The sequence below is a fragment of the Sus scrofa genome, chromosome 14, assembly GCF_054392235.1.
Source record: "Sus scrofa isolate SSC_HxYL_T2T_F1_AM1 chromosome 14, Sscrofa_HxYL_maternal_Yorkshire_Landrace_v2.0, whole genome shotgun sequence".
Classification (NCBI taxonomy): Eukaryota; Metazoa; Chordata; class Mammalia; order Artiodactyla; family Suidae; genus Sus; species Sus scrofa.
This window is the reverse complement of record NC_139396.1, coordinates 23,040,011-23,054,365: the sequence shown is the minus strand read 5'-3', so window position 1 is coordinate 23,054,365 and position 14,355 is coordinate 23,040,011. Positions and strand designations below refer to the sequence as shown.

The window sequence follows — 14,355 nt, the reverse complement described above, 5'->3', positions numbered from 1 at the left end:
TAAAAAAATCTAGTTCTGATTAATACTAACTTTATTTTAAAAGTAAACACTTTGCTCCAGCATATCAGTCCTCTCTCCTCTCTTCTCTGAACTATTAGTGTCACAAATTACATCTTTATATACTTTAAGTTCATCAGCACAGTTTTCTAATTATAGGTTCATGCAAGTAATCTTCTAAAACAAATAGGAGAAGAAACAAAAAATATGTTTTCAGAATATGTCACAAACAAAAATATATTTGTATTGTTTTACATAGTATCAGATAGAGTTTATTTCCTTCTTTAAATGAGAATTCCTTCAAATGCACTTTCACTGCATCTAGAATGACTGCCTTTACTATTTCTTGTAGAGTAGTCTGTAAATAACAGATTTTCTATTTTCTTGTTGTTGTTTATTTGGAAGTGACCTAACCTCATTTTTGAAAAAGAGTTTAGCTAGACATAGAATTCTTGGTTGATGGTTGTCTTTCCCCACCTTAAGTAGGTCATCACACTGGATTTATTTCTGATGGAAAGTCAACTCCTAGTCCTATGGAGGATCCCTTACACGATGAGTCACTTCTCTTGCTGTTTTCAATATTCTGTCATTGTTTTTCAACAGTTTGCAATGTGTCTTCTTGTGGATATCCTAGAGCTTACCCTACCTGTGGTTCCTTGAGTTTCTAAATTTGTGTAAATTAATACTTTTAATCAAAGTTTTGGTTATTAGTTCTTCAAACTATGTTTTCTACCTTTCTCTTTTCCCTTCTGGACTCCTATTATGTTGGTATTGGTACTTTTGATAGTGCCCCACTGGTCTCTTATGCTCTGTTATTTTTCTTCATTGATTTTATTTTCTTCTTTTCAGACTGTACAGTCTCTATCTCAGTAAAGACAGTTAACTTCTCTTCTGGTTCACTGATTCTTTCTTCTACCAGCTCAAATCTGTTGAATTTCAGTTATTATACTTTCAACAGCAGAATTTCTGAGTCTTTTAATTCTATTGCTTTATTGATATCCTCTATTTAGTGAGATAAAGTCACTGTAATTTCCCTTCTTTCGATTTTTTTCTCAGTTCTTTGAACATATTTATAATAGTTTGGGTCCTTCAGGGACCCCTTTTACTGTTGGATTTTTTTTTTTTTTTTTGCTTCCTGTGTATGTGGTATTCTTTCCTATTTCTTCATGTGTCTTTGTAGTTCTTTGTTTTAAATAGGTTGTTTTAGATAATATTTCAACAGCTCTGGTGGCAAATTCCTCAAACCCTTCAAAGTATTTTGCTGCTGCTGTGGTTTTGTTTTTGTTTCATTTTGGATGTTGTTCATGTTTTTTAAATTATGGAAGTGAATAAATTAACTTCATTAACTCTGACGTTTCTATATTCCCTCTAATGTGTGACTACTGAGTTATCTATTATTTTTTAGTTATTTTTATTTTTTGAATCACTTTATTGAAGTATGATTGACATTCAAAAAGCTGTACATATTTAATATATACAACTTGTTAAGTTTAGCAATAAGTATACACCCATGAAACCATCACCACAATCTGTGCCATCTGTCCACAAGTTTCCTCCCACCCTCTTTATTTATTGTTGTTATTATTGTTGTTTTTAGAATTATTGTTATTTTATGAGTGTGGTAAGAACACTTAGCATAAGGTCCCTTACACTTTTAAGGCTTGATTCCTAGGGGTGACATGTGAGTCAGTATATTTGTGTGATTAACGACTCCTTGGTCACGAGATTTTCCTCGCATCTTTTGCTAAGGGATCCGGTGAGAAGGCATGCCATCAAACATCAGCCTTGGCACTCACTTCTGGAGGGCCTGGTGTCTTCTTGATGTCAGTCTTTCTTGAGCATGTGCATCACCTCCCATGTGTGCAAAGCCTTTTTGATCCTGGAAATACATCGGCACTTTTGAAGTTCCCTGAGGTCCTCTAGTTCTCCTGGATTTCCTTTTAAATTCAGGGCTGGGCTCAAGTTTACTGCAGTTGTAGTCACAGCATTAGGCAGCTGAGGTGTTGCCAGCAGTTTGTTGTTGTTTGGGTAATGCCCCAGGGGCAGGCACCACCTGTCACCCTCCCCACGACCCCACCCCAGCTCAGCTCTAAAGATTTCCCAGAGAAACCTAGAGATTTCCCAGGGTGGTGCAAGTCCAGACAAAATAGTGACTGTGGGATGGCACTTTTAACAGAGCTTCAAAGGCTTCAGATCTGCCGGCCATCTGCCGGGCTGCCAGGGTGGGAGGGATGAAGGTCGCAGCTTGTGTGAACCTGGCACAGCCCTGCCCTCTTGCCAAGGTTCAATCTTTCTCTTGGATGGATGGTTTTTCAGTTCATTCTGCAGCTCTGGTTCATTATCTGAGTTCTTAAATGGTTGGTTCTTGTTGTTTTCCTTGTATTTTTGATGCTTTGGTGGGAAAGTGAATTCATCGATATCTTCAGGCCATCTTTCTGGAAGTCATTCTCCAGCATGTCCCCTGAGTCTGGCCTCTTCACTTAGGGGAATGCCTCTGAGAGGCAACCCCTGTGGGTGTGTATCAGCAGTTGGGCCTTTTTATAGTTAAGTAGCACATGGTATAGTTTCAAAATTGTAAAATCTTCATGTTATGCATTTGGAGTCATAAAGATATATATGCATATTTAAAAGGGCATGTTGTCAGAGAGATTGTGGAATGTGGGCCTGGTGGAGCTCCTTGGGGCAATGCCAGGTGTCGCAGGTCTGAGTGCCATCTAGCAGGGTTCTTGAATGATCTGGAGGATCAGGGGCTGGGTCCTGTAGTGAGCAGAGTTGGGGCACCATTGTCTGCCTCTGAGAAGAGGAGATGACGCAATGCAGGAGGAGGTACTGTCCATGCCTGGAGCAGATCTGAGCTCTGGTCTTCAAAATGTGAGGTGCAACTCAGGACTTCTCCTCACACCTGAGCATGATGGTCCTAGGACAGTGCTAGTGTTTGTTTATTCCTCCCCTAGTCACCGAGTGCCTCTTACTTTCTGGGGTTCCTAGTGGTGGACACCAGACCATCATGAGAACCTGCCATCATGGAGGCCACCCTCTTCTGATGGGAGACAGACCCAGACAGGGCAGGCCACATGTGGGCTCTGGATACTTTCTTTTTTTTTTTGTCTTTTTGTCTTTTTGCTATTTCTTGGGCCGCTTCCACGGCATATGGAGGTTCCCAGGCTAGGGGTCCAATCGGAGCTGTAGCTCCCGGCCTATGCCAGAGCCACAGCAACGCGGGATCCGAGCCGCGTCTGCAACCTACACCACAGCTCACGGCAACGCTGGATCGTTAACCCACTGAGCAAGGGCAGGGACCGAACCCGCAACCTCATGGTTCCTAGTCGGATTCGTTAACCACTGCGCCACGACGGGAACTCCCTGGATACTTTCATTAAGGGCTTCCCGGGAAGGAAGGCCTCACTTATGAGTGAAACTTGGAGCAGAGGAAGTGAGCGATGAGCTCCCAGGAGGTCTGGGGAAGAGTTTTCCAGGCATGTGGGAAGAATAAATGCAAACTCTAGAGGGAGAACGGGCTAGAATCATTGCTGAGATAGTAAAGGGGAAAGAAGTTGAGGTGAGGTCGGATGTGTGTGTGTGTGTGTGTGTGTGTGTGTGTGCATGTGCACGTGTGCATGCTCAAACATGTGGAAGGGCTGAGGACAGGGCTCTGGCTCAGCCTCCTAGGAGGTTAAAGGTGCTGAAAGTTGTTGAGCACAGAAGCATTCCTTCTTTCATTCATTCATTCACAAATGAGCAGCTACCGGGCTGTGCTGCAGGTGCTGGGGAAGAGCCCTGAGAAGACAGGCAGAACTTCCTACTTCCTGGATGAGGAGACAGACAAACTAATGAACAATGAATGGTCTTATGAGCAGATGGTCTCTTGGAAGTGCTTAAGGGGAAAAGAAACACGGGAAGCAGGTTAAGTAGCAGGATTGTGTGCATAAATGTAGCGAGAAGTGTTCGGCACATTGAATAAGGTCCCCTTTGTCCCACTCCTTCCTGGCCACCACCCCCAACCATGACCCGTCTTCTATCTTCCATCACTGCAGATGCCTCTCTGCCTGTTTGTGAACATAGTATAAGCGAGGTCATACATTACAGGGTCTTTTGCATGTGTATCTTCTCCCACTCAGCCTTATGCTTTTGAGATTCACCCCTGCTGTTGCAGGCGATGGTGTCTGAGACTCCTTTTAGAAGTGCAGATGTGTCTGCTGCATGGACAGCTGCCAGTGAGCGGAGGGTGAACCCAGGGAAGCTTGGTGGGGTGTGTGGGGTGGGAGCTGGGACTGGGGGTGAGGAGTGTTGCATCCTGATGCATTTTGAAGATAGAGCTGGCAACATTTCTTTTCTTTTTTTTTCTTTTTTTTTTTTTTGTCTTTTTGCCTTTTCTAGGGCTGCACCCGTGGCATATGGAGGTTCCCAGGCTAGGGGTCTAATCGGAGCTGTAGCCTCTGGCCTATGCTAGAGCCACAGCAACTCTGGATCCTTGACCCACTGGGCAAGGCCAGGGATAGAACCTGCAACCTCTTGGTTCCTAGTCGGATTCGTTAACCACTGAGCCATGAGAGGAACTCCCGGTAACATTTCTTAATGGATTGCATGTGGCATGTGAGAGGAAGAGGAGTCACAGATAACCGCTATATGTGGCCTTGGAGGGGCGAAGTCAGAGTTTAGGGAGGCAGGCTGACTGCAGGGGAGCAGGAAAGCTGGTCTGGATTCCTGTTTGGACAAGCTGAGTGTGATGAGTCTATTACATGTGCCCGTGGAGATGTGAGCAGGTCCTCTGTTTTTTTGAGCCCTTCTTTCCGTGCAGAGGCCCAGCTCAGAAATGTGCACTGGGGAGTGGTGGGCATTTTGCTGTCATTAAAAGCCGGCATCGGAGTTCCCGTTGTGGTGCGGTGGTTGGCAAATCCAACTAGGAACCATGAGGTTGCGGGTTTGGTCCCTGCCCTTGCTCAGTGGGTTGGGGACCTGGCGTTGCCATGAGCTGTGGTGTGGGTTGCAGACGCAACTCGAATCCCATGTTGCTCTGGCTCTGGTGTAGGCCAGTGGCTGCAGCTCCGATTGGACCCCTAGTCTGGGAAGCTCCATATGCCGTGGAAGCAGCCCAAGAAATGGCAAAAAGACCAAAAAAAAAAAAAAAAAAAAAAAAAGCCAGATGGTCAAGGAGACCCGTACAGACAGAGAGGGAAGGCTTTTGCAGGCCCAGCTCTTGGGCACGCCAGCATGTAGAGCGCCAGAGATGAGGAGACATTCCCAAGGGAGGCAGGGGTGGGAGAGGACCCAAAAATGGAAAGTCAGGTGAAGGGAGTTGTTTAATTGCATTATGGAAAACAGGCAGCCCCGTGTAACTGTTCAACATTGTCATTACCAAAAATGGTCCGGCAGATTGCTTCGGGTCTGACCACAACATTCCCTCTGGGCATGCCATCCTGCTCTTTGGAATGGTGGTGATGGTGTAAATGTTATGAGAAAGAAGGAATGCCAGCCTGAGAAGAAGGGGGCCTGGGAAGATGCCATGGCTGCTGCCGGAAAACGTGGGGAGAGGAAGCTCAGAGGACAAGGGTGTCCCAGCTGATACTGGTTGGAGGGCAGCCACAGGGGCATGTCTTCAGGATGAAGGAGTTAGGGCACTAGATCTTTAGCAAGTGGTTGGCAGTCCCCTGCAGCGTCTGGGCAAGCCCACCCAGGCAGCTCTGTACCTAGTCCAGATCCCCTGTTTATTCTTTCTCCATCTCTGTCAGCCTGCTCCAAATGGGTGCAAAAGTCACTTTCCCATAAGCATTAATTATAAAGAAGCTTTGAAGATAAGTAACACTACCTGTTATGGGTTGAGTCGTGCTCCCTGAAATAGATAGAATGGAGTCCTAACCCCCAGGATCCCAGAACGTGACCTTATTTGGAAATAGTGCCTTTATAGAAATAAAATGCGATCACCAGGGTGGGCCCTAGGCCACTGTGACCGATGTCTATGCACAGAAGGAAGATGATGCGACGACACGGGGAGTAGCAGGCGATCCACAAGCCGAGGAGAGAGGCTGCAGGAGAAACAAGCCGATCAAACCTTTGGTCTCGGACTTTTGGCCCCCAGAACTCTTGTTTACACTGTCCAAGCAGTGGCACTTTTGGGGGGCAGCCCTAGCAAACTCATACAAAAGCTCACTTAAAAAAAATCACTGCTGTCATCTTTGATGATAACAGATGTGTATCCTTGTTTGTTTCCATGAGCTCAGAGTAATGACTGCCAGCAAAACTCATGCTCTCAAATATGACAACTGGTCGACCTGCTCTGGAGATGAGAGCAACCTCTGGCCACATAGGCTGGACAGATATTTCTGCTGCAAACTTTCAGAACCTCTTCCCGCTGGATCTCATTTACTCCACCCTAAGATGTCTCCCGTCAGCCTTGGGTTCCAAGGCTGCTGCACCTGCACCTGAAGAGTTAAAGCTCTCCCTCAGGCCAAAAGAAAGCAACTTCCAAGAGTTTCTTTGTGGTACAGTGGGTTAAGGATCCAGCGTTGTGAAGTTCCCGCCATGGCAGTGGGTTAAGAATCTGACTGCAGCAGCTCAGGTCACTGTGGAGGCACAGGTTTGATCCCTGGCACAGTGCAGTAGGTTAAAGGATCTGGCACTGCAGCCACAGCTGCAGCTTGGACTCAGTCCCTGGCCCCAGAATTTCCATATGCTGTGGGTGTGGCCATTGAGAAAGTAACTTCTAGCATTATCATGGAACAATACTCAGTTTCTTTTTCTAATAAGGTTTTTTTTAAAAAAAATATCTTTTCCTTCCTTACCTTTAATTAAAAACCTTCCAGAGCTTCAAAGTGAAAAAGTGATTCCTTGTGTGCATGGGAGTAACTGATACTTGAGAGTCTTCTGTGACACCAAATGGAAACAGAATGAGCTTGGAGTACTTACTTACCCAGCATTTCTCTCTGCTCCGCTTGTACTATTTTTGCTGCAGTAACAAGCACGTCCATCAGTAGAATCAGGCCCCAGAGGCTGTGTTGCAGAGAAGGGTGTCGGGGTCTCTCCCTCCCAGCCACATCTGTTGTGGATGGGTGCTCCCGGCCTCCTGGTTCTGCCAGGCCCTCGGCCACCTCGGCGCAGGGCTGTAGGTGTTGGGAAAGAGAGAAGCTCAGTGAAGGGCCCCAATTCAGCCTCCTGAGTGGCCTCACTCCCCCCTCAATAACTCTTCATTTGGCCCCTAACAGGGGGACTTTGTTGCGGACTCTGGGGACCGTCTGTGATAGAGGTAAGAACAGCATGTGATGACAGTATTGCAGGGAGTTGAGCCTGTGCCTGAACTCACATGGGGGTTTGATATTTCGGCTGTAGAAGTGGAATCAAAGCAAAAGTTAGCTTGATGAGAGACACTGGTTCCTGCATTTTCAGGTTGTTGGATTTGACTTCATGTTTCCAGAGCAGAGTTAGGTCCCCCCTGTAAGAATGTAGACCCAGAGGCTAATGTTTACCCAACTCAAAATTAGAAATAATGAAATGAAAAATTACAAACTGTTAAGGCTACCGTCGATTAAGTCCTGGCAGTTCACCTTGAACGCCGTGTGGTTTTCTAGCTGGCAATTAAAACACATGGTATAACATTTTAATAAGCGCATACCCAGAAACATTATCGAGTCTCTTTACTATCGACATACTTTCTCTGGCCCTGTTCCCAGGCTAATGGACTCACCCTTTAGGATTTTATGCTCTGCTCCTTTCCAGTTATTAATTTTTTTCCTTAACTATTGCATTTCCAGCATCATGGATGTTTCTGATTTGACATGGTGCTGAGCCAAGTGATCGTTCTGGAACCCATGACAGACACTTCCAGCTGCCAGTGGTTATGCTGAGTTTCCATGCAGCGCAACTCATCCTAAAAACCATCGTCGCCCTTCTAGGGGCTACTAGGCTCTGTTCTTTTTCCCGTGTGCCCTGACTGCTGCTCTTTCTTATATTCTGGAAATTGTACCTTCATTAAGGATGACCAAGATCCCAGAATGCTAAGCTTTGCTGAATGAAAGGCTCTCACTAATTAAAAAGAGGCTGCTTTGAAGTTGTCCACATAGGCCAGAGACTGCATCTAATTAAATCACAACAAGTGTACTGATTCAGATCAACAGGTAGAGATGAATGAATGAATGGCTTGAATAACAAAACATTTTTAAGAGAAACACAAATCAAAACCAGCATAGCACATGGACTCAAATGCAAGGGCACGGGTTGAACTTCATTAGTAAACTGTCTCTTAATCATGTCTCTACTCTTCGTGAAAAGAGTCGTATGTTAATACTACAGAAGAAACCTGGAGATCAGAATAGACCCACATGTACTTTGCAGACATAAAACTCTCTTTTCTTATTGATGTCTTACATCAAAAGGTCACATTAGAAGCCCGTGTGGAGAAAAGGGGTCCAGAAGATCTTGTTTTCTCAGGCACGGTTTCTTTTTTTTTGTCTTTTTTTTTTTTTTTTTTGTCTTTTGTCTTTTGTCTTTTTTTAGGGCTGCACCCGTGGCATATGGATGTTTCCAGGCAAGGGGTCCAATCGGAGCTGCAGCTGCCAGCCTACACCACAGCCACAGCAATTCGGGATCCGAGCTGCATCTGTGACCTACACCACAGCTCACAGCAATACCAGATCCTCAACCCACTGAGAGAGGCCTGGGATCGAACCCACATCCTCCTGGATGCTAGTTGGATTCATTAACTGCTACACCACGATGGGAACGCCAGGGGGCACGGTTTCTAACTGCTCACAACTGGCACACATTTGGGCAGAGCATGCATCTCCAGCGATCGCAGGCCTGTGGGAAACCCTGACTTCTTCATAAGCCCAGTGACATCAACAATGCAGCCTTTCATCTTGTCCTTCTGCTGACACCAATTAGTTCCTCCCTGAATGTATAGGACATTGATAAGCGCTGCTAAGAATACACACTAAGTACCAGAGGAGGGGCTGATACCACCATGCTGTGATAGTCAGTGTGACATTTCACTCAAAGCCAGACATCTTCCAAAGAGATTTGGCTGGCATGATGTTGAATCTTGGCAGAACCTATGTCAGATCCCGGGAATCTGTGTTGTATTCTGTTCACACAGTTAGCACTCACACCCAGCCTGCACCATTGAGGCTCTTTGCAGGTAGGATCTTCCTTATAGCTCTTTACTTGTGAGCCTTCGTTAAGGGCTTGACCAGTGTGGTATAATGTGTAATAGTTATTCAGTAACCCTTTTATTGTCTGAAGATAGTATGGGGAGTTTTCATATACCTCACCCTCTGCTTCCTCAGTGTTAAGTCTTAGTGCAGTGCCTTTGTCACAGCAAAGGTGTCAATACCCATACATTATTCTTTACTAAAATCCATACCATTCGTCTTTCTTTGGATTTTCCCTGATGTTATTTTTTTAAATGAGTTTTACGTTTTCCATTATAGTTGATTTACAGTGTTCTGTCAGTTTTCTACTGTACAGCAAGGTGATCCAGTCATACATACATATATGCATTCTCTTTCTCACATTATCCTCCATCATGCTCCATCACAGGTGACAGATATAGTTCCCAGTGCTATGCGTTGCTTATCGACTCCAAATGCAAGAGTTTGCACCTATTATTAACCCAGATTCCCAGTCCATCCCACTCCCTCCCTCTCCCCCTTGGCAACCACAAGTCTGTTCTCCAAGTCCATGAAGTTTCTTTTCTGTTGGAAAGGTTTATTTGTGCTGTATATTAGATTCCAGATGTAAGTGATATCATATGGTATTTGTCTTTCTCCTTCTGACTTCACTTAGTATGAGAGTCTCTGGTTCCATCCCTGTTGCTCTGATATCATTTTTTTTTGTTGTTGTTCTAACGTTTCGCTTATACATTTACAGATGCGGCACCTTGAGTGAGGACAGCTCTTGTGACAGTCGTTAATTTCAGAATGGAATGGTGCCCGTATTTCTCTGTTAGGAAGCAACAGCGGGTGGTGGTGCTCTAGTTTTGCCGAAATTTGAGGTGTCAACTCTAAGGACCCAGGCGATTGGATACTGAGAATTTATTCACATTTGACTTGCAGAGGAAATGGGCTGGGGCTTTGCCTCTGAACACTTTCATATCTACATCCTAAAGCTTGGGGTCACAGATACTAGCCAGGTGGGCTACTTGAAACTTACCTGGTTTTCCAGATACGCTCTGGAAAACGCTTTTAGTGATGTGCTCTTGTTCAAAAACCCAAACTAAATTTTTACTGAGGATAATGCTTAAGGCTAAAAGAAATGAAAAATCAAATCCCAGCGTATATACTGACCAGCACAACATGTTCAGGGAGAATCAGCATTTCTAACGTCAGTGGTGAATTTGCAGGTCTGTGTGGGGGTGACATCTACTTACGAGTTGACAGAAGCATTTGGATCACTTTTCTCCCACAAGGAGTGTGCGTGTTCACACCCTGGCTCGGATGCAAGAGAAAATACTCAAGCTTTCAATGAAAGCTGCTTTGGAAGAGCCGGGGGAATCTTTTGCACAGTGGAATTGGGCTAATGGTGCTTATTTTTCTTCAGGATGTGTATTTATTTGACTGTTTCACACCATTTGTCAATTCCTAAGCAGTTAATAATTTTTATGCCTCTTTCAGATGTGTGTATATAGTGCAAGTGTGTTTGATTTCCTGTGGTCTCTCTACATTTAAACAGTGCTGAGTGATGGTATGTGCAACGTGCCAATTTAAAATTTCAAGCCCAAGCTGAACGGTGTTGATTGGTCTGAGTAGCTTTGCTCTTCTCTGTTGTGGATCAGCCCCAGCTTCTGTCTAGGTTTTAGAACTAGAACCATCAGCCCTCACTAGAGATGCAGCAGTTTAGAGTCCTTTGAGGAAAATTAAAATATGCGCAAATATTGGAGTTCCTGTTGTGGCTCAGTGGTAATGAACCCCACTGGTATCCATGAGGATTCAGGTTTGATCCCTGACCTCACTCATTGGGTAAAGGATTCGGCGTTGCCGTGAGCTGTGGTGCAGGTCGCAGACGTGGCTCGGATCCCACATTGCTGTGGCTGGGGCGTAGGCCAGCAGCTATAGCTGCCATAAGACCCCCTAGCCTGGGAACCTCCATATGCTGCAAGAGTAGGCCCGAAAATAAAATCCATATCTATATCTATCTATTTATCTATCTATAGGCAACTATTAATTCAGGAGATGAAGTGATTGCCATAGGAGAGGTATATGGTTGGGTGGAGTAGTTTTAGAGCATAAAGATACTCTGAATAGTTGATCAAAGGCGTTTTATGAAAGATGGTACAGGAACATGTGGGAATCTTCCACAACTGGATGTGACGGGATCATTGAGAAACAGTCTCCCCTGTTGGCCATTTGGAAACTGGGCCTGAATTCTAAGTGCATTGCAGGCTTAGGTGTCACCTTGCGTGTCCCATGATTTAGGAATCTGTGTGTATCGAGGATCAGCTTAGACCCACGGGTGCTCTTGACCAGCCAATGTTTGTCTAGCTCAATGATTTGAAGCATCTTGACTGCAGCTCTGCCCTTATTAAACACTAACTGCCCATCCTCCCTCCCCCTAGGCCCCATCTCCCACTGTTCTTTCTATCTCTGAATTTGACTGCTCTAGGTGGCTCATTAATCATGTAGTATTTGCTTTTCTGTGTCTGGCTCTTTCACTCAACACAATGTCTCCAAGTTTCCTCAGGGTCTTAACACATGCCAGAATTTCCTTCTTTGTAAGCTGCATCGGTTTTTTGTTTGTTTGTTTTATTATTGTTTGTTTGTTTTTTAGGGCCGCACCTGCGGCATATGGAAGTTCCCAGGCTAGGGGTCCAATGAGAGCTACAGCTGCCGGCCTGTGCCACAGCCACAGCCACGCAGGATCCGAGCTGTTGCATCACAGCTCATGGCAATGCCGGATTCTTTAACCCACTGAGTGAAGCCAGGGATCGAACCCACAACCTCATGGTTCCTAGTCGGAATTATTTCCACTGAGCCACAAAGGGAACTCCCTAAGCTGCATCGTTTTCCTTATACATTTAAGAGTGTCCCACTCTTTGATAGGCTTTGATGCCATAAACCCAGATCCACCCTGACGTGTTATCAAAGTCACCCTTGACTTCACCATTTCTGCCCCCACCTCCCACCTCTAGCCAGTGGGACCCAGTCAGGGCCAAGGTATGGGGTCTTCAAAGTAAACTGCACTGGAATATGGAGAAGGGTCTATATGAGACCCTGTAAGGTTTCTGGGTTATCGGTTACATCTGCCCATCTTTCCCCTGGAATTCTGGGACAGGGAAGCCATGACTTTTGTGCTATATTCCCTCTTGAGCAGCAGATGTATTCTTGCTCTTGGTGTTTATGACCTTGGGGGTGGCTGCTCCCACTGACACAGTCTTTGCCGGAAAGATGGAAACTTGTGTCCTTACAGTTAGGTGTAGATCAGTACTTGGCTCCTGGATGCCAGTGCGTCTGGGGGTTGGGAGGGGAATGAGCTGCTGAAGAAACTTCAATTCTGACTTTCTTTAGACGTACTAGGGGGCTGTATCTGGAGGACAGCCTGCTGACCTCAGCTATAGAAATGTTTCATTTTGCCAGCCGGTGTTTTAATCTCTCTCTCCTTCCCTTAATGAAGCTCAGGGCTTCAGACACACGTTTGCTTCCTCCTTGTGGGCTGCAAAGCATTTGTGTTTGGCCATTCTTGGGATAAACTCAAGAATCACTTTTGCTGTTCTATCAGAGCTGATGCCCCCAAAGCCCTCCGCAAGTTTACGTAACGCCTTATTCCTCTAGGCTTCCTATAAACAGTGGGCAGTTTTGCTAAAACATGATTGTTTTGTGTGAAAAGCAAAGTCCCTGAAACAAAATCTCACGAATGTGTGTGCTGTGCTCTTTTGCCAGGGCAAGCAGAGGTTCCGGAGCCCAACGACGCTTTGGGACAACTGGACGGACACGACAGCCCCATCCCAACCCTGAAAGGTGAACTGTGCCATGCTCTTTGGTTTTTAGAGGTTTTTTGGTTTGTGGCATGCGGAAGTTCCTGGGCCAGGGATGGAACTCACACCATGGACAATGCTGGATCCCTAACCCACTGAGCCAACAGGGAACATCCGAAGTGCGCTAAATGCAAGGGTTTGAAAGTGTGTTATGAGTGCCGTGTAGAGAGGCTTACGGTGACATTTTACTCAAGGATGGTGGGGTGCCCTGTGGCTCGGTGCTGCCCCATTAATTGGGCAGTGGTATGTCTCCTTCCACAGATATGGCTCTTTTTAGGGCCACACCCATGGCATATGGAACTTCCCAGGCTAGGGGTCGAATCAGAGGTGTAGCTGCCTGCCTACGCCACAGCCACAGCAAAATGGGATCTGAGCTGTGTTTGCGACCTACACCGCATTTGAGGCAACACCAGATCCTTAACCCACTGAGGGAGGCCAGGGAGTGAACCCATGTCCCTCGTGTCCTCTCAGGTCCAACAGTCTCAGCCAAGGTGGCCCAATGTCTCTCTTTGTACTGAAAGGGCTAAGCTCTAGGGGTCACACAGGTAGCTGAGCTGCCTTGTGGCCTCAGAACAGTCATTAAACCCAGGGTGGGGCATTCCCATTGTGGTGCAGTGGAAACAAATCTGTCTAGTGTCCGTGAGGATGTGGGTTCAATCCCTGGACTGGCTCAGTGGGTTGGGGATTGGGCGTTGCTGTGAGCTGTGGTGTAGGTCACAGATGCAGCTAGGATCCCATGTGGCTATGGCTGTGGTGTAGGCTAGCAGTCGTGGCTCTGATGCGATCCCTAGCCTAGGAACTTCTATATGCCGCAGAAGCAGCCCTAGAAAGCAAAAAATAAAAATAAAAATAAATCCAGGGTAGATGTATCTACCTGCTGTTGGTGGTGCCTGGTGTGAGGAGGCCCTTAGACAAGGATTTCCCTCTTCAGTATATTTTGCAGCAAACACACAAGTTAGTTTTGTCACATTGACCCCCTGGCAGTCCTAATGTGGTCGCACAGACCCAGGCTGCTTGAAGGGAGGGCCTCTTTTGGAACGGGCATGGGCCCCCACAGCAGCCAAAGCCTGGGCTCTGGAAGCATTTCCTAGGAAGAAAGACAGTTTTGCTTTTTATTTTGCGTTTTGTTTTTTATTTTTTGGCCGTCCCACAGCAAGTGGCAGTTCCCAGGCCAGGGATCAGATCTGAGTCACAGCTGTGACCTATGCTAAAGCTGCAGCAACGCTGGATCCTTAACCCCCTGTTACGGGCTGGGATCAAACCTCTGTCCTGGCACTGCTGATCCCATTGTGCCACAACAGGAACTCCAAAAGCCAGTTTTTGATGGTTAGATTGTAAAATCATTTCTCAAAGGTGTGACGGAGCCTGCAGCCAGACAACACTCTCGTATGTCCTCACTG

General features: G+C 46.0%; 1 protein-coding gene and 1 long non-coding RNA gene across 2 annotated transcripts in view; one reads left to right on the top strand and one right to left on the bottom strand.

Moving 5' to 3' along the window:
- The window catches only part of ROR2 (receptor tyrosine kinase like orphan receptor 2), a 231,774-nt gene that overhangs the window by 161,186 nt on the left and 56,233 nt on the right, over positions 1-14,355 (top strand). The window contains exon 3 of the mRNA XM_084995940.1: positions 12,861-12,938. Coding sequence (XP_084852066.1) covers positions 12,861-12,938 — 78 coding nt within the window. The remainder of the gene's footprint in view (positions 1-12,860; positions 12,939-14,355) is intronic.
- LOC146396404 (uncharacterized) lies at positions 437-7,468 on the bottom strand. The gene is made up of 3 exons (XR_014826411.1): positions 5,053-7,468; positions 3,358-4,365; positions 437-3,078 (listed from the first exon to the last, which is right to left on the bottom strand). It is a non-coding gene; the product is annotated as an uncharacterized LOC146396404 (long non-coding RNA).